We start from the raw sequence: 26,262 nt of genomic DNA, 5'->3' as shown, positions 1-26,262 counted from the left end.
TGTCTTTGCTTACTAGAGGTAGATTTTACCAGGCACTGAGGTAAAATACATCTTTACAGCTTGTTATTCCAGCAATACATTATAAATTTGTATTGCATTAATTTCCCACAACAGCAAATCGCTATAAAACAGTGGGGGAGATGTTGAGGAAACTGTTCTTTCAAAATCACATTTTTGAAAGTAAATATAATTTGTTGCAGAAAATGTTTCTGCAGCAGAAATGTTGCAGAACATATTTCAGAAACAACTCTGCTTCTCTCATTACTCAATACACAAAAATATCTGATTGGGGATTTTTACTGTACCATTAAGATATCCTCACATATTAATATTGCTGTTTATCAAACACAGACCTCCAGGTAAGGATTTGAATTCAGGTACACTTCCAATACAAAGGAAACAATCCTGCAGCACAATCTCCCTCCCTGTATTTCCAGTACTATTGCTACCTATATACCTTGCAACTATGGAGCAGGCTTATGGTGCCATCAGTGGCCTCAGTGTGCAGACCAGCCTTCACAGAATCACCGAGTGGGGCAGGTTGGAAGGGACTACAGTGGTGAACTGGCTCAGCCTCCCTGCTCCAGCAGGGTTATCCAAGGGCACATTGCACAGGGCTGCATCCAGATGGTTCTTGGATATCTTCAGTGGGGGAGACTCCACAGTCTCTCTCAGCAACCTGTTCTGGTGTGTGATCACCTGCACAGTGAAGAATTTCTTCCTCAGATATTCAGGTGGAACTTCTGTGCATCAATTTCTGCTCGTGGCCTCTTGTCTATTGCTTGGCAGCACTGGAAGAGCCTGGATCAATCCTCTGACACCCTCCCTTCAGATACTGGCAGACACTTATGAAGCCCCTTCTCAATCACCTCCTCTCACATCTGAGCAGGCCCAGCTCCCTCAGCTGTTCCTCATAAGAGAGATGCTGCAGCCCCTTCATCACCTTCATAGCTCTCCTCTGGACCCACTCCATTAGCTCCATGTCTTTCTTGTTCTGAGGAGCCCAGAACTGGACACTCCAGATGTGCCTTATGAGGGCTGAGCAGAGGGTCAGGATCACCTCCCACAACCTGCTGGCAATGCTCTTCCTAATGCACCCCAGGACACCATTGGCTTTCTTGTGCACTGTTACCCATTACAAAATTCAGTGCATTTGGACAGTCAATTCTTCTAAGCATTTGTTGCCTTTCATGGCAGTATTCTTGATGTGTATTTGCATGTATTCTTTTCTGAAATAGAAAATGTGAGAGATTTCTTGTTATCTACACTGTAAGATGTTGATGTCTAGTGTGAAAGAACTGAGATAAATTGATGGCTATCAGTGATATGTGGCCAAGTTTGCTGCCTACACACAGTATGGGGGCTTTTGAAAGTATCCATACACCCACATATTCACCAAGCTTCTTTTTCTAGTTGTTGTATATTTTTGTTGGATAGGACATGATGCATATGGTGCAGCTCTTGCCATGCTGTTATTGTGCTGTGGACATGGCATGCCTCTCAGCCTGTGTCTTCTCAGGTTCAATGTGCTCAGAATCAATAAAACAAAAGATCATCCCCTAAGAGTATTCTCTTCAGTGGTGCACTTCTAGTTTCTTTTGTGCTGAGGTCTTGAGAAATCACTTGGGAAGCAGGCAATGACTAATTTGGACACTTTCAGCTGGGAAGTTGTTTAGAAAGCTGTTAATTTCTCACTTGGGTTTTATCCTTTCCAGTAACTGATGGTGTGAGTCTATCTAAATATAATTTCTGGGTCTCAGGCCTTAAGTGTTGATATTCTTTATTCAGCCATCTTTCCTGGTGTGGAAATTATACCTGCACACACCTGTGTGTATGTATGTCAAGTGTGAAGTAGGCACTCTTCTGTATTGAAATGGTGCCATACATGTCCCTCTGGTACCTTTTCACTTTTAGGAGAACCACACTAGTTACTAACTCAAAGTAACTAGTGGCATATTTACTGTTAGTCCAGAAAAATAGATAAGACATAATCCCTGCACTGTAGGAGGGCAATATACTTCCAAAGGGCTTGACCTGTTATCTTTCTGATGTAGCTTTTGTATCATAATGAAAATCACCAGTCTGGAACAGAGCAGTTTGACAGAATGACTCAGAGAGTCACAAAATGACAGATGCTGGAAATAAAAAATAAACAAATTGTGCCAGGTCATTGCTGTCAAAGCAGGATCCTTCACCTGTTGTTCCTTCTGTTTATGCAGTCAGTGGTAGTTTGGAGACCACCTTTTTCTTGATATGACATGAAAATTTAGTATGTTTTTAATTTATTTTCTAAGATTACACATTGCATCTTAGGATGTAACTAGATCAGCAGCCACATGTTTCAGTTGATGTTTCCAAGCTGGCGATCCCAGCCTGCCCTGTGAACCCAGGGCTCTGTCCCTCTGCTTTAGATCCACTGCAGCATTGCTTCCCTTCCCACTGCTGGGCTTCCCTTGGCTCTCAGTGTTTGTAACCAAGCCCTCCCCTTCTCCATTTATAGAGCAAGGCACCCCAAAGAAAATACTCAGGCTATGTAGCTTACTTCTCCCCAGACTTGATGGTGCAGCCAGCAGAGTTGGGAGTTACGTGCTGTAGTCTCCAGGCAGTTCATTCAGCCTGAACTACACTTTCTATTTATACTGTAAAAGGAATGGCTATTGCATATCAGCTTTAATCCTGGCTGTAGCTGTTTGTAAGTCAAAGTTTTGCTGGAAGGCAGCTGTATCTTCCAGAAAAGCAGGTAGAACACATTGCAGTGCTCTGTCTGATCTGCCCATAAACAGAAAAGATGACATGTCACTGGAAATGATTGTTCAATTATCCAGTAACAGGGCAGAAAAGTGGATTGCATATGCTGGTTTTAGATGGGAGTATATCTAGAAGATGCTGAGGAACACGGTTAAGTTTTCTCTTCTGCTTTAGATCAGAGACCATATGTCTGAAACAGACCCCTGAGCCTCTACCAGGGCACTGACTGGCGCTGCCAGTAATTTTATCTTGCAGAATAGGACAGGGGAAGAAGTCTGTCCAGTTTGCCTTACTTGATACTCATAATTAAACATTAATTTGTTCAGGAACTTGAATCTGGGGCTATATCTATATTCATAAATTAAGTAGCATCTGAGAATGTTCCTGGGCACTGGGACTCCATCCTCTATCCTGCCAAATTGTAATGTTAAGGTTAATAGTATGGATGCTGGCTGTTCTCTGCCAGTTGACTTCAGTGCTAGGGATGACCCAGGGCATATTTGGTTTCGTAGCAGCAGTGCAGCCCAACCAGCACTACTTCTTGCCTCCATGTAAGAATTCTCTTTTGTTTGTTCAATACCTAGTTTGACCCAATATAGAGATATTGTGCTGTGTAGAAAAGGCAGGTTTGAACATTGTCTACCCAGGAATCAAGGCAGGGATTTGAATCAAGAATTCCCCTGTTTTCTGACAGAGGGTACCAGTAATCAAACAACATGTGTTTGCTTAGGCAGTATGGTCTCATACTACAGTGATTCAACTTTTTTACAGTGAACTTTGATAGTATGAGTCAGACGTAAAGGAAAGATAATGACCCTCCAGTCTGATGAAACTGGGAGGGATTGCCCTTGGGAGAAGAACTCCTGGGCAGTTGTCTCTGCTTTGATACACGTTCAATAATACATAGAAGATGAGAGCAGACAGAGCATGTAAGTCAATGTTGGGGTGGTGAGCAGTGAGGCTTTGGATTCACACTGTGGCAGGAGGATGAGGGAATTGCAACTTGGGAGCTTGTGTTCTGCTTGACTGCTTTTATACCATAACTCTGAAAAGAAGATTTACAAACATTACTGATCTAACCCAACTTTTTTACAGCTTTTCAGAAAAAAGAATGTTTGAAAAAAGAAGTGGAAAAGTTGGCTTACATGAAAGCCTACGAGTCCAAGGTGGAAAGGATTGTGTAGGGGGATGCTTGTTTTTGTGAAAAGGAGGGGAAAAAAAGAAATGTGATTTGATCCAAATTGGAGGGGGTTTGACAGTTGTATTTCAAAATGTTATTTGTTTCACTGTGCTTAGGTAAATATAACAGCAGCCCACACCTCCCCCTTAGAAAACTGTCTCCCAGGCAGCAGTTAATGAACTAGTAATGAAAAAAATCTGATGGATTCTGTCTTATTATGCCCAAAATAGGCTCACATGTTGACTTTCAGCAGAATCATCAAGAATTTACTTTGGAGTCAAAACACAAAAAGTTTCTAATAGTTCTCAGCTGGTTTGTATGATTTCTCTAATAATTAAACATTCATAAGAAAGTATGATGAGATTTTTCTCAAATGACAAACTATAATTGTGAAATTTTCCAGTTCATTACAAAAAGAATGCATTTTTCTTCCCTTCAGAGAAGCTAACTACTTACCAGAATTCACAACAGAGAGAAGGGAAGCCTTTGCTTCCTGATTCTAGAAAAAATCAGTAATTTAGTGTTTAGAAAACAAGGGTTCAGCAGTGCTGCCCTGGAACAGTAGTGCTGTGGCTGAGCAATGCAGGGGGAATGGCCTGCCTTGCCTATGTGGAGTTTTCTGTCTCTCTGGGATGAAGTCTTTGGGAGTCTGCTTCCAACAGAAGGCACTTAGCATCTGTAAAGGGAGAGCAGAACATCTATCAAACATGGAAAGATCAAAAACTGTGACTCCCTGTGGAGGGACTGTTGGGAGGGAAACAGCTGAATAATGTTGAACATATTCAGATCTCTGGCTTCACCTAATGCACACTGTGAAGGCTGTGTTTGTAGTCAAATGCTGATTCATTGTTATGGATGTGGAAAACCTTTTGTGCTTCTGCCTTTAAAGACTCTGCTCTGTTAGTTTTTTGAGAGGCAGCACTGGTTGCTTCTGCCTTCTCTCAGACAAATATAAGCATAAATTTTAATCTGAAGTGTGATTTTGTATCACTGAAAAGAAAGGCCTGGTTGTAGAATGTCTTGGGAGGTGGTGACTTGATGCTTGGTACACTGAAATTACTTAAGAGCTGACAAGGGTATTTAAAAATCAGCTTTAAGAAAAACAATAATCATGATGCCAAAACCTCAGTGATAATTTGTCTCTGTGTGGATATCAAGACTGGATATGCTCATGCTCAGGAGTCAGGAACTATTGTGGTTTTGAGGACAAAATCACTGAAACTGTTGGACTTTTCACTTTGAAAGATTCCTCACCCCAGTGTCTAAAACAGCCTTTAAATTTCAGCTCATCTGCTTCTAATGGTCTGGGTACATAAAAACTTCCATGACAGCCTTTCCTCAGTGCTCATCCTTGTTAGCTTAGCAGGGCCAAGGCAGGAGCACTGCAATGCTTCCAGAAGATGCTTCTGGCAGATCCCAGGGTGCAGGCAGCACAGAGATATTTTGTGCTATATGAAGAATCAAACTACTCCTTCTTCCCAAGGGATTTTCCTCAATTTTTTGTTATTCTCATGCTTCTAGGAGGATCTTTTTCTGCATTAGCTGGTGGAAATGGGTAGAAAATGCAGGTGCTATTTCCTTGAACAGTTCTCGGTGGGAGTAAATTTGTCCTAATAATAAGTGCAATTATTTTTGAAGTGAGTATTACACATTCAATAGCTGTTGCATGGTGTAAGTACCTGATGTGTGGTGTGGCTTTTCTTACAGTGGCTCTGTCCTAGCTCAAAAAACATGTTGTTGCCTCTAAACAAATCAAACACCATTTAATTAGCAAAGTGCCTTCCACAATTATTTCTATGATGAGCAGGTTATTGTCTCAGCAGCATCAAACTCCGTGGAAAAAACATCTAAGAAGCGTTAATTTGTTCTTTGGAAATTGTAGGACTGGGGATGAGTAGACAGCATCAAAACAGAATAAAATCTCCCATACATGGTTGCTGGTTTATGGAAATGACCTTTCATCTTTCAAAGACAGAAGTCTTCCACTGGGAGATGGAATGTACAAAACAGCTTGACAAGACAGCCTGTAAAAACGTGTCTCTAACATAAGCATAGCTAATATTTTCTATTATTGCTATATAACACTCTCTGGGCTGCAATCAGTTCCATTTAAATATGATTAATATTAAACTAATGATGTTCCAAACTCCATTCTTGTACATACTGTCAGAGGAAAGACTGTTGATTTGTTTTTTAAATAATATGGTACCAAAATAAAATGGAAGTCTAATTCCTGTGACACTAATACTGCTCTTCTTAATTCTGCACTGTCTGAATTTTTCAGGGTTTTGAAGGTATTCCTGTCCCGAACGGCTCAGCGTATTCCATACATGACAGGTGGGAGAGTGATGAGGATGCTGTCTGTTATTCTTCTGGTAGTCTTTTGGTTTCTCATTGGCTGGACTTCTGCAATAACCCAAAATTTGGAGAGAAACATTCCACTCATTGGTCAAGGGCAAACATCTGACCATCTGATCTTCAATATGTGCCTCATAGACCGCTGGGATTACATGATGGCTGTTGGTATGTTAATTTTCTAGCTTAACTTTAATTTTAAAAACAAAGCTTGGTTGCCTTTTAATTTTTCTTCTTTTAGAATATCTTAAAGTTTTGTCAGATTGCCTAATATGTGAGAACTATGACAGTAAAATATCAGCATATATGTTTTTTTAGATAGGCTGAGAAGTAAAACACAATATGTTGACACTTCTATGACTTTCAAAGGTTTGTAACTTGGATTGTAGTAACAAAGTGATGGGTGCTCAAGACATTTCATCTTTGAAGGCAGAAGGAAGAAGTAGCTCTTCTACTATTGAAGCTCTTCAATGGTTCTTCTACTATTGAAGTGAGAAACTGTGACTTGTTTAATGAAGGCTTTTTGATTTTGCACCACAGAACTGGAAAGAGTTCTTGTGTGAGGAGGGAAAGAACTTTCAATGCCACTCATTCATAGCCTTACAGAAATTGGTATTAAAGTACAGGGTACAGGAAATAAACATCAAATGCACCAAACTGATGTATTTGTTAGGTGTGTTTTCAGTTCATGGAATAGGCAAGAGCTAAAAATGACACTGCAGAAGTCATATAAAGCAGAGCAGGTAATATGCTTTCTCCCATGCACTGCTTTTACCTAAAGCCAGTGTTTCTTATACAGCCCAGGCTAGCCACCTGCTGTCTCAAATACTTCAGTGTTTGAAAATCTGAAATTAATTCCTGCTTTTCTGCCCTTTCCCCATTTCTCCCATGGACATGCCACTGACAGAGCTCTGCTACTGAGGATTAGGGAGAGGTAAGGTGGTTCCTCCATGTGAGAGTGCAGATGAGATGGACAGAAGTGTTTTCTCAGAGACTGGCATACAGAAGGTCAGTGTATGACAAAACACTGCTGCCAGCTTCACTGAAGAGCTTCCATGGCTCCAAGGTGCCCCTGTGCTCTGCTTTCCTCTCCTTTCTGTAAGATCTGAGGCAGTCAGGCACTGGGGTACCCCATCTGTCAATATGCTCACTGGAAACCATGCAGAAAGGAGTAGAAAGGAGCATGTTTCAAAATGCATCTCAGTTTGGGTCATTTTGCAGTAATGAAATAGTAGTATTGCCAGAGATGTTGTAAAATTAACACAAAAGAATTAAATGTGAAACACTTACATCATCTGCACTAACGCATTTTGGATCAAAATTTTGGTGCATTTGACAGTGTAGTTTTATTAATATTTTGATAGTGGTGGTTTTGCACAATGGCAACAAATGATTTTGGTTTCTGGGTTTTATACTTCGGATGGTGTAGTGATTAACAATTCAGATCTTAATACCCAGTTATGATCAATTGTTTCTTTTGGCAAGAAATTACGTAAGTTGCTGTCTGCCTAGTTTTTAAAAAAAAAGGAAGGATAGTTTTTTTAAGATATGTTTACATTTAGAAGAGTTTTTAATGTTTTTCAAAATACACTTAGGGTTAGTAGAACCAAAGAGAGCTCTTGAGCCAGGCAAATTGTGCAGAATTTCTTTTGTTCAGTCATTTTGTCTTCTTACTCAAGCTACCTGATAAACAGAATTATGCAACTCTTCAGTAAACTATGCAGTCATATTAGTGGTACCAGGAGATGTGCACCTATAAGACCATAGTAACATGTGTGGTCTATACACATATTTATATATGTGTATGTGTGCATGCATGTGACTTCAAGATTTTTGTTGCCAATAGCAGCCTGAAAAGCTTGCAGTCAATAGGAACTAGTCCCAAACTTAGATACTTCATCTCAGAAATGTGTGAGAAGGAATGTCCTTAACACAGAATTCCTTTTGTTCCTATGACAGCAGCCTTGCAAAATACAATATGCAATAAATTAATTGATAGATTGTGCTATTTGACTTCAAATCCTAAAATAAAAATGGTGGACGGTAATGTATTAAAGACTTGTTATTTCATTTAAGTTAGCCAGGCACAGTATTTTATATAAATCTAGTGAGTGTTTTTCAATATATTCTGTCACTTGTAGCCCTTTCTGGAATACTTCCCTATTTTACTCAGCTGTCAACACTTCACTGAAATGCAGACAGGGAATTTTCAAGGTCACAGATTAGTGAAGTGAGAATTAACAAGGCTCTGCTAGAAAGTCATCATGAGATGAATCCTTTATGCTACCAGAGATTATTGGAATCGGAATTTATGGAGCATTTACCATACTAATGGTGCTACTTAGACTCTATCTCTGGAGACTTTTATTGCAGTGAATGTTTTATATTTACATTTCCATTAAGTTTAAGAGGATGGTCTCTGTGAGAGGCATGGGGACTTATACACAAGGGTTATCACCATTTTTGGCATTGCCTCTGTACTCTGTGATATGCTGATGAGAAAAATTAGTGTTCAGTAAATCTTATTTTATCTACATAATGTAATGTAAGTTACTGTGTATTTTTCTTTGGGTTTGTAAGTTACTGTGTATTTTCCTTAGGGTTGGATGCATGTGGGTAGCTTATTTGTTACTTGCCTTATTCTTTTATTTCCTTTGTATTTGTTTCTCCATCCCTTTCAAGGTCAGGGCATCTGTCTCATTGTAAAGCCATGGCATGGTTGACAGTCTGAGATTGCAGAGAAAGACCTCAGGCCTTTCTCAGAAGAAGAAAATACTCACCACAAAGCCTTTTTCCTATGGCCTGAATATATTCTATACCTCTACCTGTCACCATCAGATTTTGACTTAGAAAACAACTCCAAGTGATAAACTCCTGGTACCTAAGGGCTTGCAGTGTTGCAAATCAAACTATTGTTCTTTATCCTGAGGAAAAAACATCCTGTAAGTGTAATGGGTATTGGCACAGGATTTAAGAGCTTCCCAGAAACTAGAAAAAGAGACAATATAATAAGTTTAATGAACAAAGCCCCAGGGAGGAGACAAAGGCAGGCAGAGAGATAAACTGCACATCCTTGCACAAGCACAAAAGCAGAGGTGGATATTGACAGGTGGATGTTCCTGACTTCAACAGGGCCAGTTCTACTCCGAATGGATAGGAAAGTTTTTAAAAATCCACCATGCATTCTGTGTGTGTTTTTCAGTTTTTATTTAGACCAGAAGTGAATGACAGGTATTAACTAAGCCCAGGGAGATGTTTTTCCTCTGCAGCTGTTTGATTTGTGGCTGGTAGGAGCAGTGCTGCTCCACTACTCTGAGCTGCTGCCATGGCCCACACATCTGTAGGTCATGCTTCGGGTCTTGGGCATCAGGAGGGTTTCAAATATGACACTTCCTCATAATTACTGCATGCTCTCAGCCTGGAAAAGGAACAAAGTGAATATTTTTGGACTGTTCCCTGAAGAACTCCCTCCCAGTGTTCATTTGTTGATATTTAACACACACAATCTTTGCATCTAGAGAGGGCATGAGCTGCCAGGACAGGCTCGGACAAACTGGGCATTAAAACTGTCTGTACAGTTTTGAGCTAGGGCATTGTAATATGTCCTTATGAGGCCCTTCTATTAAATTTTCTACAGGCCCTCTGCTGCATTCAGTGAATGAGTGATTATTATTTCTTTTTGTTATCCCCATTTGGTGTGGCCCTATGCCATATTTGGGATGTGATGTTCAGAGCACGTAATGAATAAAGAACTGTTCATTTTCAAATGGGCGTTGTTAAACATGTTCCTCTTAGCATCAATGTACAAAGATCAAAGACAAAATTATCCATTTTTAGTGTCTGTCTTGAGACATCAAGAGACTGGTTTTCCAGAGTACTGTTTATAGCTCCTCTGTGGAAAGCACAACCAGGAGATGCTTCGAATTCAGCACTGGTGTGGATCTGGCTTCATTTCTCACATTAGATACTCAAAAAATGTATCATGTAAAAATAGTGATCACTTGTGAAAAGCTTATTCTAGGTGATAAGGCCAGGGATGTATAAAATGTTTGCAGCAGTAATAGGAAAAGAAGTGTTTTACAAAGTACCTTCAGCTCTGTCTCTTTTCTTTGGTTTGTAAGCCACTCCTCCTGCCACCCTGTGCACCTCAGTCCTTCCACAGCCCCCATCACTGGCACTGTGTGCAGTTTTATGTCACTAACTCTAGGATAAGGTAAATCTGGAAGAGTATGAGAGACAGCACCAAAGATGGGGAGTGCTGGTGGACCCCCCAGGCTTAGGAGTTTGAGTTGCATTGCCACAATTTTTCTTGCTACCTGTTACATAATAAGCGAAATCACATATCCTTTATTTAGGCATGATTTCTACAAAATATTTCTGCTCAGGAAACCATGTTTGTGCTGCCTGGGCCACGTGTTTGTGTATTGGTGAATGCCTTATTTAATTGCTTCTGCAAGTCCCCTGTGGTTTGGGAGAGGCTGGAAGGTGCTCTGACTTCCTCTTGTCTTTGCACCACTCTTTTTGGAGTCCACTACTGGTACTGCTCCAGATCTTTCCAGCACTTTAAATACTTTGGATGCCATTGGCATTTGCTTGCATCTTCTTTAAGATGTGCAAGAAGAGGCCTCACACTCAGCCAGTTTTCAGTTAATCCTGTTCTCCCTCTTTCATCCACACACAAGTAAAGAGGATGATGGGGCACATGGAGACAAGAAGAGTGTCCAGCTGACTTTAATAACAACAGTGAGCTATGGAAATCACGAGGTGGGACAGCACATCTGTCTAGAGGAGTTAAGAAAATACTGGAGTGTGAGGGCTAAAAGAAGTGCAGAAATGAGAGGAGTTCCTAGAGACCTGAGACTGGCATGTGTTCAGTGCAGTGAGACTCCTAGGTCTGTTGCTCATACTCAAGTCAGTGGATATGTCTCCACTGCCAGCAAAAGCCATCTCTAGGGCACCCTGAAGCCATGGACCCACAGAGCATGATCTGCATGTCCCTTCCACCACTTTGAATAGACCTGCCAAGGCAGTCTTGTGGCAGTGGGGAGGACAGAGTGGGCTGTGCCTTCCAGCAGCCCAAAGACCCCACTCTTCTTTCTCAGCCTTCATAGACACAGGCCATGGAAGTTCTGGAAGGAAAAAAAGTCTGAATCTGGCACCATCAATTATTTCACCACAAATAGCTCTCTTTATTGCTATGCATAGCTAATTAAAATGATGCTGAGAGATGGTGGGAGAGACAGATAAACCTCTGGTAATTTATAATTTGCTAGGAATAACTCAACACTAAAGACTTGTAATCACAGTTCATTGAAATATATGAAAATCCTTTCAGTTGAAGAAAAAAGCTTCTCCTATGGCATGGTGCAACTCTCCAGGTGGGAGATTGGACACAGCGATGCAGAAAGAGATTGCGTTGGCTGGCAGCTCAGGAGCAATTGAGGACACAATTTTTTCCAGTTTTAAAATGGTGCATGCTCAGCTCCAGCTGGCACCCTGAGTGAATGAATGGATGGGAGAGCTGCACTTCCAGATCCATAGCTCACTTCATTTCAGTAAATGGGATTTAAAATGTAGTGAAGGGTGGTAGAGAAATAGATGAGTTCTCATAGCTGTGTTATGAAGGTAAGTAAAGTGGTAATCAGTAATTAGAGTTTAAAACCTGGGGGGAAAATGGTATAATTGTTGGAACAGTACTGTTTTACCAACAATGTAGAGTTCAGAATACCAACTGAACTTAGGCAAGTCACAGCTTTAATGTCACCATCCCTGGGGAGCAGTGGCCTGGTTTTGGCCTGCGGTGGTGCTTTTTCAACAAGTAAGTGCAGTCTGACAATAAAGCTTCATACAGAGCCATGAAAATGGGCTTTAATCTTTCAGGGCTGTCTTCTTTCTGCAAGTAGCTTCTGGACAGCAGAGTGCAAGCAAGCACAGGAATGGATGTCCTTTCTCTAGGGAGCTCACAGCCATCTTCACCAAGGGGTTGGCATGAAGAAAGAATTAAGAAAAAAGCATTTCTGTCAGGGTAGGAGGGCTGAAAAGCAACCAGGACAGTCTGAAATAATTCACTTTCCTCTCCTAACCATGGTAGGAAGGAAACCCACAGTTTAGGACTTAAGCTCTTCACAAACATGGGTAAATTTGTTTTCACTGTTGTCCTGCAATGGCAGGGTGGCATTATCCCCATTTTACACAGGCAGAGCTGAGGCACAGTGAGATTAGGGTTATATGGTCCATTTAATGTGGTTGTCCATGTTGCAATGCCTTTGGCTCAGTTACTTAACTTAGTCAAATATATTTGCAACATTTGTATGGTCTCACTGCTACAAATACAGCCCTACATGTTTATTTTTGCTGCAAATCACAGCAAAAAATGTGTATTTGGCACCCAAATAGCAAGAAAAATGCTCCCACTTCCGCAAAAAATTATCACATTTGCAAAATTTGGATTGAATGGGACCTCAAATGGGGTTTTCTCATATTCATAGGAGCCTTAGAAGTCAGTTGTTCATGTGAGCTGGACCACTTCTCTCCCCTTGCAGTCTTTCCTGCCATTCACTAGAGATCCAAACGTCATTTGCAACAAATTGCAGAGCTTTCTTCATTAGGCAGCCTTGATTAGCTAAAGTACAGACATCTGCACAGCAGGAGTGAAAGCAGCAATGGGGATTTCCTTCTGCTCAGAGCAACACAGACCACTGCATGTTTATCCAAACCTAGAATATATGTGAACTCAGATCTTTTGAGAAAGTTTGATTAATTCATTAATAACAACACTGAGTTCATCCTTTTCTGTAAAGCAGATACATACCACAAGCTGTGGATATGTATCACTGTCCTCCATTATGAGAAGATGCAGAATGTGAGCAGTGGCCTAAAAAGATCTCAGGTGAGCAGACATGGCACACACTTTGTTGTAACAGGCTGGTGGCATCAGGGGAGTCTGGCCAGTGTATTGGATGATCAAGCTGAGTACTCCAAATTGCTTCACTTTCTAAAAACATAATCAGCATCAGGAAGACAAGGAAGAATCCTGATTTTTAAACACCTGCGAATATACTAAGCAGGTTGATCAGATAATGCAAAGACCAGATAAAAGGTTCTGTGGATAAGAAGTAGGCAGTGACTAAGAAACAGAGATATTTAAAGACTAATTCATTTGTGCACATGACATATTGAGGTCACTTTTCATTTTTGTCTCCTACCTTCCATTCATATCTGCATACATTTATGCCTTTAAAGCCACTGTGCCTTTTCTTAGCCTCTTATCTATCAGAGATTTTCTTCCAAATCTGAATGCCTGTTTTGGACAATTATAGAATAACTACTGCAAGGGTTTTTCAGAGCTCTTTTATGTGTTATTGTTTTGACTCTGCATTTTCTGTCCAGAGAACAGTTGGCAGCTCTCTCTCCTAGGAATTTCCATATTTTTTTCAGAAGGGGAAAGGAAGGTTTTTCTGGTTTTGTGCTTAATATGTGAAATGGGATAATTTATAAGCCTTGTGCTAAATCATAGGGATAAGATCATGTGTTTTGAGCTTTACAGGTATGCAGTATGCTAAGATATTCCTTTAGTGGTCAGAAGGTCACTTTTCTACACCAGACTTTTAGTGGAAAATTATTCAGCAAGCCAAAAAGAAATTTCATATCACATTTCACTGATTTTGACCATTAAATACATTTGGTGCAAAGCAGTCATTGGTGTCCCATAAACAACCTAATCAGAGATGAATTGTACATTAGAACCTTGCTGCATGGCCAGATGTTCTCAATTATCTATCTATCTATCTATCTATCTATCTATCTGTCTGTCTGTCTGTCTATCTATCTATCCATCTATCTATTGTTATTTATATCTGTGTTATTCATTGGAGTAATAAATACATTAATATCTTACCTTCCTTTATATTGAGAAAGTAAAAAGGCCATGTAGGAAAACAACACAGCAAAAATTTATAACACCTTCAAGTTTTTGTTGCAAATTGCATTAACGATCTGTAGCTAATTATAGGAACTTGACTTTCCCCCCAAACACAGCTTTTACATGATACATTTAAGCTGTTTAATTAGTGGTTTAGATAACAAATTGGTTTTCTATCAGTCTATTTTATTTTGTCATTGCTGATGAAATTATTGTAATGTTGGTCTTAGCAAGTAAAGGAGCTCTGTTATTTTACCTTATGTTTTAAGAGCTCTTCCGTATTTGTGTTCCATACCAGATGTCACAGTAATTATTATCTGCAGACAGGAATGCCAACTCTGCTCTAAATGTAAAGCTTTTCTAAAAGCATTATGCACTGAATGGTACAAACTGCTGTTATGCTGAAGTATATTAATGCTTTGAAATTGCCTCTTGTCTTAAGAACTCCTTGTAACTGTGATCGTGAAACTGAAAACTGAAATTTTCAGAATTAATCAAATCTGGAGCTCAGATGCTACCTGCCTTCCTACTTAGCTCAGCTAGTTTGAATGTTTGGGTTGTAAGGGTTTGTTGTGTTTTTTTGTTTGTTTTTTTTTTTTAATGGAAGTATGGTTTTTTTCATTTTCATTAGCTCTGTATGAAAAAAAACCAAAAACAAAACCACAAAAAAAACTCACAAAAAAACCCAAAAAACAAAACAAAACAAAAAACCCAAAGAAAAAACCACCAATACCAAAACCCACTAATTCAAAATTACAGAAATTTTATTTTTTTCTTCTAAAAGTAAGCAAAATTTGGCCCTCACTCTTTAATTCAAGTTCAAGTAAGAATACCTTCAGCACATGAATTTTACATGGGTATTTTTATTTCTTTGAAAGCCAAACCTTTTCAAACTCTCAGCCTCTGATAGCACTTGTACCTTATCTTTTTAGTCAGAAAGAAACTTGGGGTTCTCCTTGCTTCAGTGAGAAAGAGGAAGAGCAGACCATGGGTAGTTTTGTGGAGTGTGCCTGTTATTACACAATTAGCTCATTTATTCAGTTCTGCTGTTCACATGGGGGAGCAAGGGAAGCTTGGATGAAAGGCAAAACATGAGAAAATAACATTGTCTGGCATGTTAGAGGAGCCCTGCTGAGCAGTGCTTGTATGAAGGATTTCTACAGAAGACAGGACAGTAAGATGTAGTGATCTGGCTTTAGCAGCCTAATTCTAATGATTTTCTGCTTTTCAAATTCTTCTAAATCATTATGGGGCAATTAAAGCAATAAATTACAGTCATTTGAAGAGCAATACATTTCAGTGCCGTGATGTGCCATATGTGATGCAACTACTGGAAGAAAAAGACCCAAACTACTAAGATTTGCAGAAAACCTTTATTCTTATTTAATTGAAGCCAAATTTGTGTTCCACTTGGTCAAGAAAGACTTCAGGATTAAGATGCCTTGGTAAGTCATTCTGTGCAGGAGTTTTTAAGAAACCAGAATGTTAGACTTCATTTATATAATAGTTAATTTTCTAGAAATTAAATGGAAGCAGCAGCCAGTTTGCCCAACTGTGTAAGTAATTTGGGAAAAGAATATCTGCATGTGTGCTTTTGTTGAGCTTTAAACCAGGCTGGGATACACAGTCTCAGCAGATTCATACAAGATTTTTTTTTATTTTGACACTCAGTTAGGCCTCAAATCATACTATTACTTAGTCAAAAGATCAAAAAGTTTATTATGGTTAGGATTTGGTGTGGAAGAACAGAAAACCAACAGTATGGAATGATGGATTATGCCCCTTCAGATGTTCAGGTTTATGTAATTGGTAAGGCTGGGTCTGTGAAGGATGTGTTCTAGTAAAGGTTATGATCTTGGAGATAGGACATGTATTTTTCATTAAGAAATGTGCAAAGTGTTGTTCAGAGTTCAAACTGAACTCTTGTCACAGCACAGAAAGATCTATGTAACTGAATTAATTTTATCCAGACTTGTTTCTTATTGATTTTAACTGGAATTCATAGAAAATTAGAAGTTGCAAAATGATATAACAATATATTATAGGTAAGTTAGAGCAATCATGGACTACTAAAAGTGGAGGAACTGGAGGACCTGTTCTAATAAGATATCCAGTGCTGATGTTATATTTTAGTCTGTTGTTGATGGTGGGGTTCACAACCATTTGTGTCAATACTGAAATCACTATTTGCTGATCTCTTCCACAGGGTCATGTCACTGATCTTCAGGTTTAGTTACAGTGTAGAAAAAATATTGGCAAAAATAAGTCTGAAACACAATTAATTTTCTATTATGTTGCATTTAATTGTAGTTTTTATTGCTAAAATTCAACCAGACATAAGCAGTGTATGAATAACAATGGGATCACAGTTTCTGAAGCTGACCTGGAGCAGTGCTGGCTTTACAGGGGTCTAAAATGGAGCTGCACATTGCTGGATGAGACTCAAACACTTCCAGCCATTGTCAACCCAGACTGCAAGGCAAGAGGGACTGGCACCAGCTCTGTTTATAGCTACATGACAGAGCTGCAGGGGCTTTTTTCTGGGAGTTTTTTCAAGGTGGTTGGAAAATCACTTCATTCATATCAAGATCAAAATGATGCCACATCAGGTTGTCCACTGGGAGCTGAAGTCAGCATACTGCTGGGTGCAGATGAGCTACCTCTAACTGAATCATTTAGGCTGATCCAGACACCCTACTTTTCTTCCTTTACTCATTTTTCTCCTAACAGAAACGCATCATTTTTTTAAGTGCATTAGATCCTCAGAAGTGACTCGGCATACTATGGGTATCAGCAGAATTAACTGTCATGAACTATATTTATAACACAAAATATATTGTTTTATCTAAGTTATAAACCTTTGAAATGAAAGTGTTCTCTTTAAAAGCATATAGTCTGGTAGTAGCACTATATCTGCCTCTGTAACAAGAACCAGAGCTACAATTAAAAATACTTGTTATTTGAAGTGATGTCAGATTTCTGTAGTACCGACTATGAAAGCAAGCAAGACATTTTTAGATATTGTCTCTAAGTTTGTTAACTAAAAAACTGAAATATCATGAATGCAAAGGTTCCTGATCTGGAAAAATATGTGTATAATTAAAACCAAATGTATCCTGTACAGTGACAATATCCAAAAGAGTTTGAATGCCTTTGTGTGTACTTCTATACGTGTGTATTGTCTTTGCATAGATACTCACACATACAGAAGATACTGTAGTGCTTCAAATTTCCTTCCATCTATCAAACTAATTGCAAATTATTTCTTTCTGTTCTTCTCACAGCTGAATTTTTATTCCTCTTGTGGGGTGTTTATCTCTGCTATGCAGTGCGGACAGTCCCATCAGCATTTCATGAGCCACGTTATATGGCTGTTGCAGTTCACAATGAGCTCATTATCTCTGCTATATTCCATACAATTAGGCAAGTGATCTGTAGATCTAGTAATTAACCATTTATCTTTCAGGTTTCATATGGTGCCACTTAGAATGGGTAAATGGGATAGGGTGCATAATGAAGGTCTTATAAAATATTTGTTTCCACAAGTTAAGTGCTTACTAAACTTAAAACTGTTCCCATGGGATTCAAGAATATGAAATTTTATAATTAGGTTTTTTTTTCAGTGTAGTTAGGTGATATTTTCTTGGATCAAAGTTCAGTATATATGATAAATTAGGTGTAGCTAAACAACTGTCTTCAGTCATCTACATACCACTCACTGTTTTGTATCTCTAGAAAAACAGCAGGTAAGAATGTTGGTTTGTATGAATTTTGCTGGTGTATAACAGATTGGTGAGCTGCAGCTATATGTTAAGATTATTGTACTGGTTTGGGCATGAAGCATAGTGTTTTATATGCTGACATTAAAAAATTGTTATGCATATGATGCTGTATCAGTAACATAAAGTCCATGTTTCTTCTAAAAATCTTTAATGAGTTCAACATTTCATTCTTGTAGATTATTTGGGTAGTAACAAATAAATAAGGGTCTTTGCTAGAGCTACATGAAAATTTACTAAATCTGGCTCTTCTACAAAGTACTCTGTGAAAATGAATTGATCCTAGAAAATGCAAAAGAGCAAGTTAACATGAGTTTCATCTCATCCTGTAAATCTCTTAAGACTTTCTTCTGACATTCTCACACCTTCTTTTGCCTACTAACTTTATCTATTAAGATTTCTTTTCCTTTTTTTTTTTCTACATTGCTTCACTGACAGTCTTCAAATACTCTTCTCTGTTCCTTGGTCTGTCTTGGCACTAACATTGCTCCTTGTCTTCTTGATTTTTGCTTTCATGTTTTTTTCTGAGAAAACATCAGCAAAGCAAGTCTCTGTTCCTTCCTGCTGTTCTTTTCTCTTATCATTGTTTTACAGTTCACTGCATTTTTCAGGCGTGCCATTTTTTTTTCTTCCCTTTTTCCTAACCCTGTATCTCAACACCCACATACACTCAAAATATATACTCTCTAACACAAACATCTGCAAAGTTATTGTTGAAAATCTTTATTTGATGGAAGCATTTTTCTTTCAGTTCTGATAGATTTAAAATTCACTTACAATACTTCTGAGTTTATTATAACCAATATGACTGCTACTTAATTTTTCCCCATTAATTTATAATCCTAAACTGTGTGTTGGGCCGTGTTAGAAGATACAGTTCAGAGCTATTTTTTTGGCTGCAAGTTTCTTTTAACAATAGAAAAGGAGGCAAGTAACCTTGGATGAGAGGGGAAAAGGGGAAAACATGGCATTTTAAGACATGCCTTATGAAGGAGACAGAAAGGGATTAAGTCTTTTTGTTTGTCTTATTGACAATCCTGTGCCTGCAGGTCTGCTGATCCTATTCCTTCTTCTTCTTTTTTGTTTTTTTTTTTTTTGTGTACAATTTCTATTGATTCTTTCCCATCTGTCTGATATATGCTGGTTTGTTGAAGAAATATTGCGTTGTTTTTATAGATAAGATTGAAAAAATATGTACACAATCCCTCCTGAGGTTATGGCCATTTATGCATGCACAACTCTTAATCCACTTCCTTACCTTTTTTTTTTTTTTTTTCTTCCATCTTCCATGCCAAGTTCTGGATACAACTGAAAGGGCAGAAATGTAAAACTTAGATTTATATGACATAACTGAATTGTCATGAAGTTGAAAGTACTGGAGCCTTGAAGGACACCTACTAGGCAGCCATCCAGTTTGAAAACTCCCAAAGCTCATAGAAGATTGATGTGAGCACTAAATAAAACCTTGAACTGTTTGCATTTTGTTTTCCTTTGAAAGTATTCCCATTTCAGAAACAGAGGATTCTGGATTATCTTGCTTACATGTCACTAGTCATTTTATGCCCCTCTTCTTTCCATGCTTGTTCCCCCTCCCCTACTTTATCCCCTATCTGTCCCAGTCCTTGCCTTCAACCCACCCTCATTATTTTTTTTCATGTTGGTCACAGTTTTGCTGCATCTGTAGTCAAACTTGGCGTTTGTGATGCCATTTGCTAGGTAATAACAATCTTATCTGCTGTTGCTGATATAGTTACATCAGTGCAACTGACCTTGCAAGTTCTGCTCCCTCAAAGTTCTATCAAATTACCTATGAAGTTTGGCCATCTTTCAAATGACTCCCTATTAACCACCTGTGAAATCTTGCCATCCCTTACAGCACTGTTCATAACTTTTGTTCACTTTTTGCTCTGTTATTTGTTACATCCATGAGTTTTTCATGTCATCTTCATCAGTTCAGTTGTGTTCAGTTTATTAAATATCAGGCCTGAGCCTCCTCATATTCCTGCACACCCCAAAGCAACATCTCTCTAGAAATTAATTAATTGGAGTATTTTGTTGTGTTCATAAAACACTGCATTTACAAGATTTTAAACAAGTAATTACTACTTGCATTATTACAGCATGTAAGCCAGTGTTTCATGCCAGACTATTTCTGTTAACAAAGGCTTCTTCAAAATGTGCATCTGTGAACTTGGATAAGTTGCAAATGTCATTTCTATGGGAATGATTTTTGTAAACCTGGAAATGCAAGCCAGCAGTACATCCGTTCATCCGCTGCACTGCTTACTGCTTCTATCTTTGGGAGTTCACTAAAGCAGACAAGCCAAGCATGCTTCAGCTTTAACTGCACTGCTTGTTCTACCACTCCTGTAGAAAGCTCAGCAAGGAACTGTCTTGTTTGAGAAGTTCAGCCTCTCATTTCCAAGCATTCACAGGCTCTTGGACTCCGCAGCAGTGAGCTGGATGCTCCTGCAATAAACACCATTTCTCTGCTCCCTGCTAAAATGCATTTCAGTTCAGTTCTCCCTTGAATGGCTTATCAGCTGTACTCGGTAGCTGTGATCTGTGGACATCCTGTGTTTATAAAGTGCATTGCAATTCATCAGAGTACATGTGCTTAACCTAAAACCATCCCTTCAGCTCCTTAATGTATGTAAGCTGCCGTAACTCAGGCCAAAGAAGCTGTGACAATATACACAAAACAAAAAGACAGCTCAGTAGAGTGAGAAAGATGGAATAAGCAGTATAATTTAAGGTCTGTTGTTTCTTTTTATTCTTTGGTTTGTTGATTGGGTGTTTTTCAGAGTTGTTTTGAAGCTTTAGCATATAGGGAAAGCATATGGATGTAATATTTAGTCTGTATGAAAGCAGTACAGAACAAAACTAGTTGTGTTTGGCCATTCAGTGAACAGAAACCTAAGGAATAGTAAAGATATTAAATCTAATGCTCTGGAGAAATGCAGTGAATTGCAACCTCGAATTCTATTTTCAGATTCATTCTTGCTTCAAGACTTCAGTCTGACTGGATGCTGATGCTGTTTTTTGCACACACACATTTGACTGTGACAGTCACTGTTGGGCTACTTCTGATCCCTAAGGTATTTGAGTCTGCTGTCTCTTTTCTTTTGCCAAGACTGAGGAAGATAAATGTTGTCATGCAGAAGCAATTCTGTGTAAATCTAGCAGCAGCTGATAGAACAGGAGGATGTAAAATTTGGCTATTTTACCTTGAAAGCTGTATTGTTTTTATTTTTTAAAAGTATGCATTTTCAAAGTTTCTTTCCTTCAGCTTTCAAAATTCCAGGAGTTTAAAGTACTTTAAGTGTTGATGTAATTGATACAAGAAGGAAAGAATCCTGCCCAACTGCTTTTTTTTTAGGTATTTGTGTGACTGTGCTGTTGCAAGAGTTAGCTGAGATCAGGCAAATAATTTAGGCAAGGGCATAGAAACACTGGAATCAGGAGGCTGGACTAGCCATGAGATAGGGAGTAGGGATTTAAACCAGGCAGTTTCAGACTGGAAAAGGAGAAGCCTTTGGAAGTCAGAGCCTGGGACAGAGAGATGCTGCACACTGGGAGGAGACATGGCCATTGCAGGGAGCCAGGAGCGGGGCTGGCTGCCAGGATGGGTGTGTGGGGCACAGGTGGATGGGGCTGGCAGGAGTCAGGGAGGAACAGAGAAACCCCTCGAGCTGCAGCCTGGACACCTCCCATGGGGTGCCAGGAGCAAAGCCCAGGATTGTCTCACCTGCAGGCAGCTCCTCCTGTCCCCAGCAACAGAGCCCAGGAATGGAATGGGACTTCTTCTTAGGACAGTACCCCAGCAAAAGGAATGACTTTCTAATGGGTTTTGAAATGACTAATTGTAATAATCTAAAGCTCAAGAGTCAAAATAGCAGTAAAGGTGAAAGCTACATATGAAGAAAGAGCATTAAGCATTTCAGGTTGATAGAATTTTCAGGTTAATGAAGCTATTCCTGCCTTTTTCCTGTGAGTCAGAACAGGGTATGCTGATGACTGTCAAATATATGTACATTGAACAGTCGCAACAAGCAATTCATTGATGCAGTCTAAATGCTGCATAACCTTGTTTTATTTGAAATTACTTTTCTGGTCTTTAGCAATAATCTTATATTTTCTCTTTTATATTAATGTGCTTTGTAGAATATCTTAATAGGTGTCTTTCTAATCTAGCCTTGGAAATTTGTTGACCTTTCTGAAGCTGACTCATAACTACTGATCAAAATTTTCATTTTTAGCTTATTATCTGTGTTACACTGCACAGACGTTTCTTCCAAAACACCAAAGAATTCTGAGAATTAAGATTCACAAGGTTTAGTTCTATTAATAAAGTCCTGAGGACAGATGACTATGTGGACAATAGTAACTTCAGATGGGTGAATCAATATGAACAAAACAATGACAACCTCACTCTAACTCCTGATTCAAGGATTTGGTGAAACATAGGAGAAAAAGAGTTGTCTACTTTTTTGTTAGTTTCTTTCTTTTTTTTCTTCCCTCTTTTTTATTTTTTTTTTTTTGGTGGTTTTTTTGGGTTTTTTGTTGTTTTTTTTTTCTACCTTATATCTTCCTTTGCAGGGTTAGGATCTAAAATAGGAGAATTGCTTTCTTCAGGATTATGAAGTTGTATGTTGTATAAAATAGCATCTTACTTTTTTAGCAGCCTAATTGGAAATAATGTCTGAAAGTCTATTTTCATGCCAGCTTAATTGAAATGCCATTTAAAGAAGTTGAAACAAATATCAAAATAAGTAGGAATTTTTTTCCTTATTCAAATCTCTAAGAGTTATCAAGTTAAGCCATCATTAATAAGAGTTCATTCCATATAATACTGAAACTCTACTTAAGCAAATGAAGCTTGTTTTGAGTTTGAGAATCACATCAAATCTATAGAAGGTTGATTGTGCCATGAAAACTGTTGTAAGCTCTTACAGTGGTATTGAAGAAAACTTTTGCACTCATGATAACTTTTTTTTTTGTGAACACTTATTGCAGTTTTCACATTCAAGCAATAACCCAAGAGATGATATAGCAACAGAAGCTTATGAAGATGAGCTTGATATGGGTCGGTCTGGATCCTATCTGAACAGCAGTATCAACTCAGCATGGAGTGAACACAGTTTGGATCCTGAGGATATTCGGGTACATAGAACTCATTTAAATAGCTTTCATTTTCAAGAACGCTTTTTCCTACAAGAAAACTCCAACTTGCATGCAACTTGCAGACATCAGTTGAAAAATGTCAGCTTAGATCTTTTATGATTGTGGTATCAGGTCATGTAAACTGTCATGGGAAGTATTTACTAGTGTGGGAAGATGGTGCATTACTAGGTGTAGTAAAAGTCATAGGCATGGCTGAGGAGGAGGAATCATCCTCAGCAAGAGCTGTTTCTCAGTTTACATCGATTATTTGAATTTTCTTTAAGTGCAAACAGCTTTTGGTTTGAGTTTAATTAGTCAATTGTATGTAACATATACATAAGCACACATAACTATAAAGATAAAATTTTAAGAACTTGATTAATGGAGACTACTGTATTTTTATCTTACATGATTAAAGGCTTATGTTCCGAGAATAACAAACAGCTCTAGATTTCAGCAGAAGAGTATACACTACAGCACTGGGAAATCTGAAACAGCATAAATTAATATGAAGTGTGCATGCTGTGAAAAGTAGCATGTTTGTGCACAAGAGTTGAACTTTACTGTAAAGTGGAAAAAAATGGGATTCAAGTTGATGGAGAAATGGCATATTCAAGAGTTAGAAAAGACAGTGAAAGGAGTTTAATGCCCTTTGTAGAGCAATAGGTCTTGCATTCATCAGGCTGCTTGTTTGACTGTCATCACTGTGTAAATACCAGTTTTGCCATTCACTTTGCCTTGCAGGATGAGTTGAAGAAACTATACGCTCAGCTTGAAATCTATAAAAGGAAGAAGATGATTGCTAATAATCCACATCTCCAGAAAAAAAGGTGCTCTAAAAAGGGCTTGGGGCGCTCAATAATGCGGCGTATTACAGAAATTCCTGAGACAGTCACCAGGCAGTGCTCCAGGGATGAGAAGGACTTGATGGAGCACAGTGCTGTGAAGAACTTGGCCACACTGAAGAAAAACCCACCGGATTCCACAAGTTCTGCAAAGCCAAAAGAAGAGACTTTGAAAAATAGAGTCTTTTCCTTAAAAAAGTCCCACAGCACTTATGATCATGTTAGGGATCAAACAGAAGAACCAAATGGCTTAACTACAGAAAGTGCAGAAGTTATAGCTGCTGAAAAAACACTTCTGGAGTCCTTGAATGGTAACAAATTAACCAAAAATGCTCCTGAAAAGGTCGAAGCTGTCTCCACTGAATCAGTCCCTTTGGTGTGCAAATCAGTAAGTGCGCATAATTTAAGTGCTGATAAGAAGCCTCTGCATCCAAGAACATCTGTGTTACAAAAATCCCTCAGTGTTATTGCTAGTGCCAAGGAAAAGACTCTGGGACTAACGGGTAAAACACAAAGTCTAGAAGAAAGCACTAAATCTCATAAATCTCATCAGAAGGGTAAGGAGGCCAGCAAAAAGCACTCAGTCTCTGATAAAGGGGAACATAAGGATTCCCACCGGAAAAACTCTACCCAGTCCGAGGAAACAAAGAAAACCCATAAATCTGGAATTATTAAACAGCAAAGGGTTAGTCAAACACCTGCAAATCCAGACACAGGCCCAGGTAAGTCTCTGCACAAGGACAATTTCGACATAGGAGAAGTTTGTCCTTGGGAGATATATGACCAAATTCCTGGTCCTGTGCCTTTTGACTCTAAAGCTCAAAAACATGTGTCTATTGCTTCCTCAGAGCCTGAGAAAAACCACCCTTCCCAGCCAAAGGGGAAGACTCATCATAAGCTGAAGACACCTGAGGGGCACCAACAGTCAAACCAAAAGAGCTCAGAGAAGGTGGAAGCAGCCACTCAGGAGAAACAAGAGCAGCAGATCTTTGAAAATGAAAAAAATCAGTCAAATTCCAAGTCCCAGGTTGTCTCTCCTGGGCAGAAGTGTGAGAATGTTAATAGGTATGCACCTAATACCCGTGCTGGGGAGCGGGAGGATCTGCCCCAGAAAACAGCAGAAAAGGAAAACCTCAATAAATTGGCTGAACAGAAAAAAATTGTCTCTTCTGAGGGAAATGTGCTTTCATCTAACTCCCATAAGCCAAGTAGTTACATACAGCAATCTTTAGCATCTCGAGCTGAAGTCTGCCCTTGGGAGTTTGATACAGCAGATTTACCAAAAGCAGAAAGAAGTGTAGCTTTATTGAACACCTCTGCTATAAGTGCAAATAAAACAGCAGCACCTCGAAAATAAGAGGCTTCAGGACTGAGGAGAGTAGCAACATTGAGAAGACAGACAACAGGAAAGACAGAGAGGACTTAGGCCAAAAGGATCTGAAAATTCCTAAGGAGCATCACTTAAATCAAGGGAATCAGCACTACAAATAAGTAGGAGTTAAGCAAAGTAAATTATAGTTATTGTTGTTATTATTTCTATGTTGAGTGCCAACAATGTGATTAGCAGTGCCCAGAGTATGGTCCCTGCTCCGAGGATTTTAATGTGTCAATGAGAGAAATCTGCCTTTGTGAAATCAATTCTCTTTTAAAAGAAAAAAATAATAAGATGATAACAAACGCACAGTGTAGATCTTAACCAAATTATTTCTGGCTGTAACTGGCTGTAACTTGCCCTTGGGACTTTAAAGATCCAGCAGAAGTGGGGCACAGAAAATGTCCTGATGGCAAAAAGGGGTATCAATGAGCAGCTTATTAAAGTGACGACTTTTCATTTTACATATTTAATCTAAACAGCACTGCTAACTCAATGCATCAAAAAAATATTTTATAAAATTATTGCTTTCATTTTCTTATTACTGTGTGTTTAAGTACATTGTTGTGTCTCATATTAAAGCATTCCAGATTGTATAATTTTTGCAAATAACTTTGATATTATGTGACACAACAACATATTTATGCAATCTGCAGATACTGTCTTCAAATTGCAAGTTAAAATACCTGCTGTAGACCTTTTTTTTATATATAGAATTGCAGTAATCTTTCACTGGCTATGGAAGCTGTAATGCATATTGGGAAATTCTTTTAGGCTTTGAAGATTATTTTATTTTCTTTCCTGTGGTTTTTATAGTGATTTTTTTTTTGTTTACTCTCTGTTATTTATATTTATAATTTGATACTGTATTGTTCAGGGGTTTTATATGCAGTAAGTTA

General features: G+C 38.7%; 1 protein-coding gene across 2 annotated transcripts in view; it reads left to right on the top strand.

Annotated features, from left to right (window-relative positions):
• The window catches only part of GPR158 (G protein-coupled receptor 158), a 178,031-nt gene extending 152,630 nt beyond the window's left edge, over positions 1-25,401 (top strand). Inside the window, exons 7-12 of one of the 2 annotated variants that reach the window (XM_079300595.1) lie at positions 6,213-6,451; positions 17,489-17,627; positions 20,976-21,081; positions 23,000-23,146; positions 23,891-24,713; positions 24,840-25,401. In XM_079300595.1, the coding sequence (XP_079156721.1) occupies positions 6,213-6,451; positions 17,489-17,627; positions 20,976-21,081; positions 23,000-23,146; positions 23,891-24,713; positions 24,840-25,348 (1,963 nt within the window). In that variant the 3' untranslated portion in view covers positions 25,349-25,401. Of the gene's footprint in view, positions 1-6,212; positions 6,452-17,488; positions 17,628-20,975; positions 21,082-22,999; positions 23,147-23,890 lie in introns of both variants that reach the window. The other variant, XM_079300594.1, reaches the window with a different exon arrangement.
• Positions 25,402-26,262: the final 861 nt, after the last annotated feature.

The sequence above is a fragment of the Erithacus rubecula genome (genome assembly GCF_903797595.1).
Source record: "Erithacus rubecula genome assembly, chromosome: 3".
In the NCBI taxonomy this organism is placed as follows: domain Eukaryota; kingdom Metazoa; phylum Chordata; class Aves; order Passeriformes; family Muscicapidae; genus Erithacus; species Erithacus rubecula.
The sequence above is the reverse complement of the archived record's forward strand: the minus strand, read 5'-3'. Positions and strand labels throughout refer to the sequence as shown.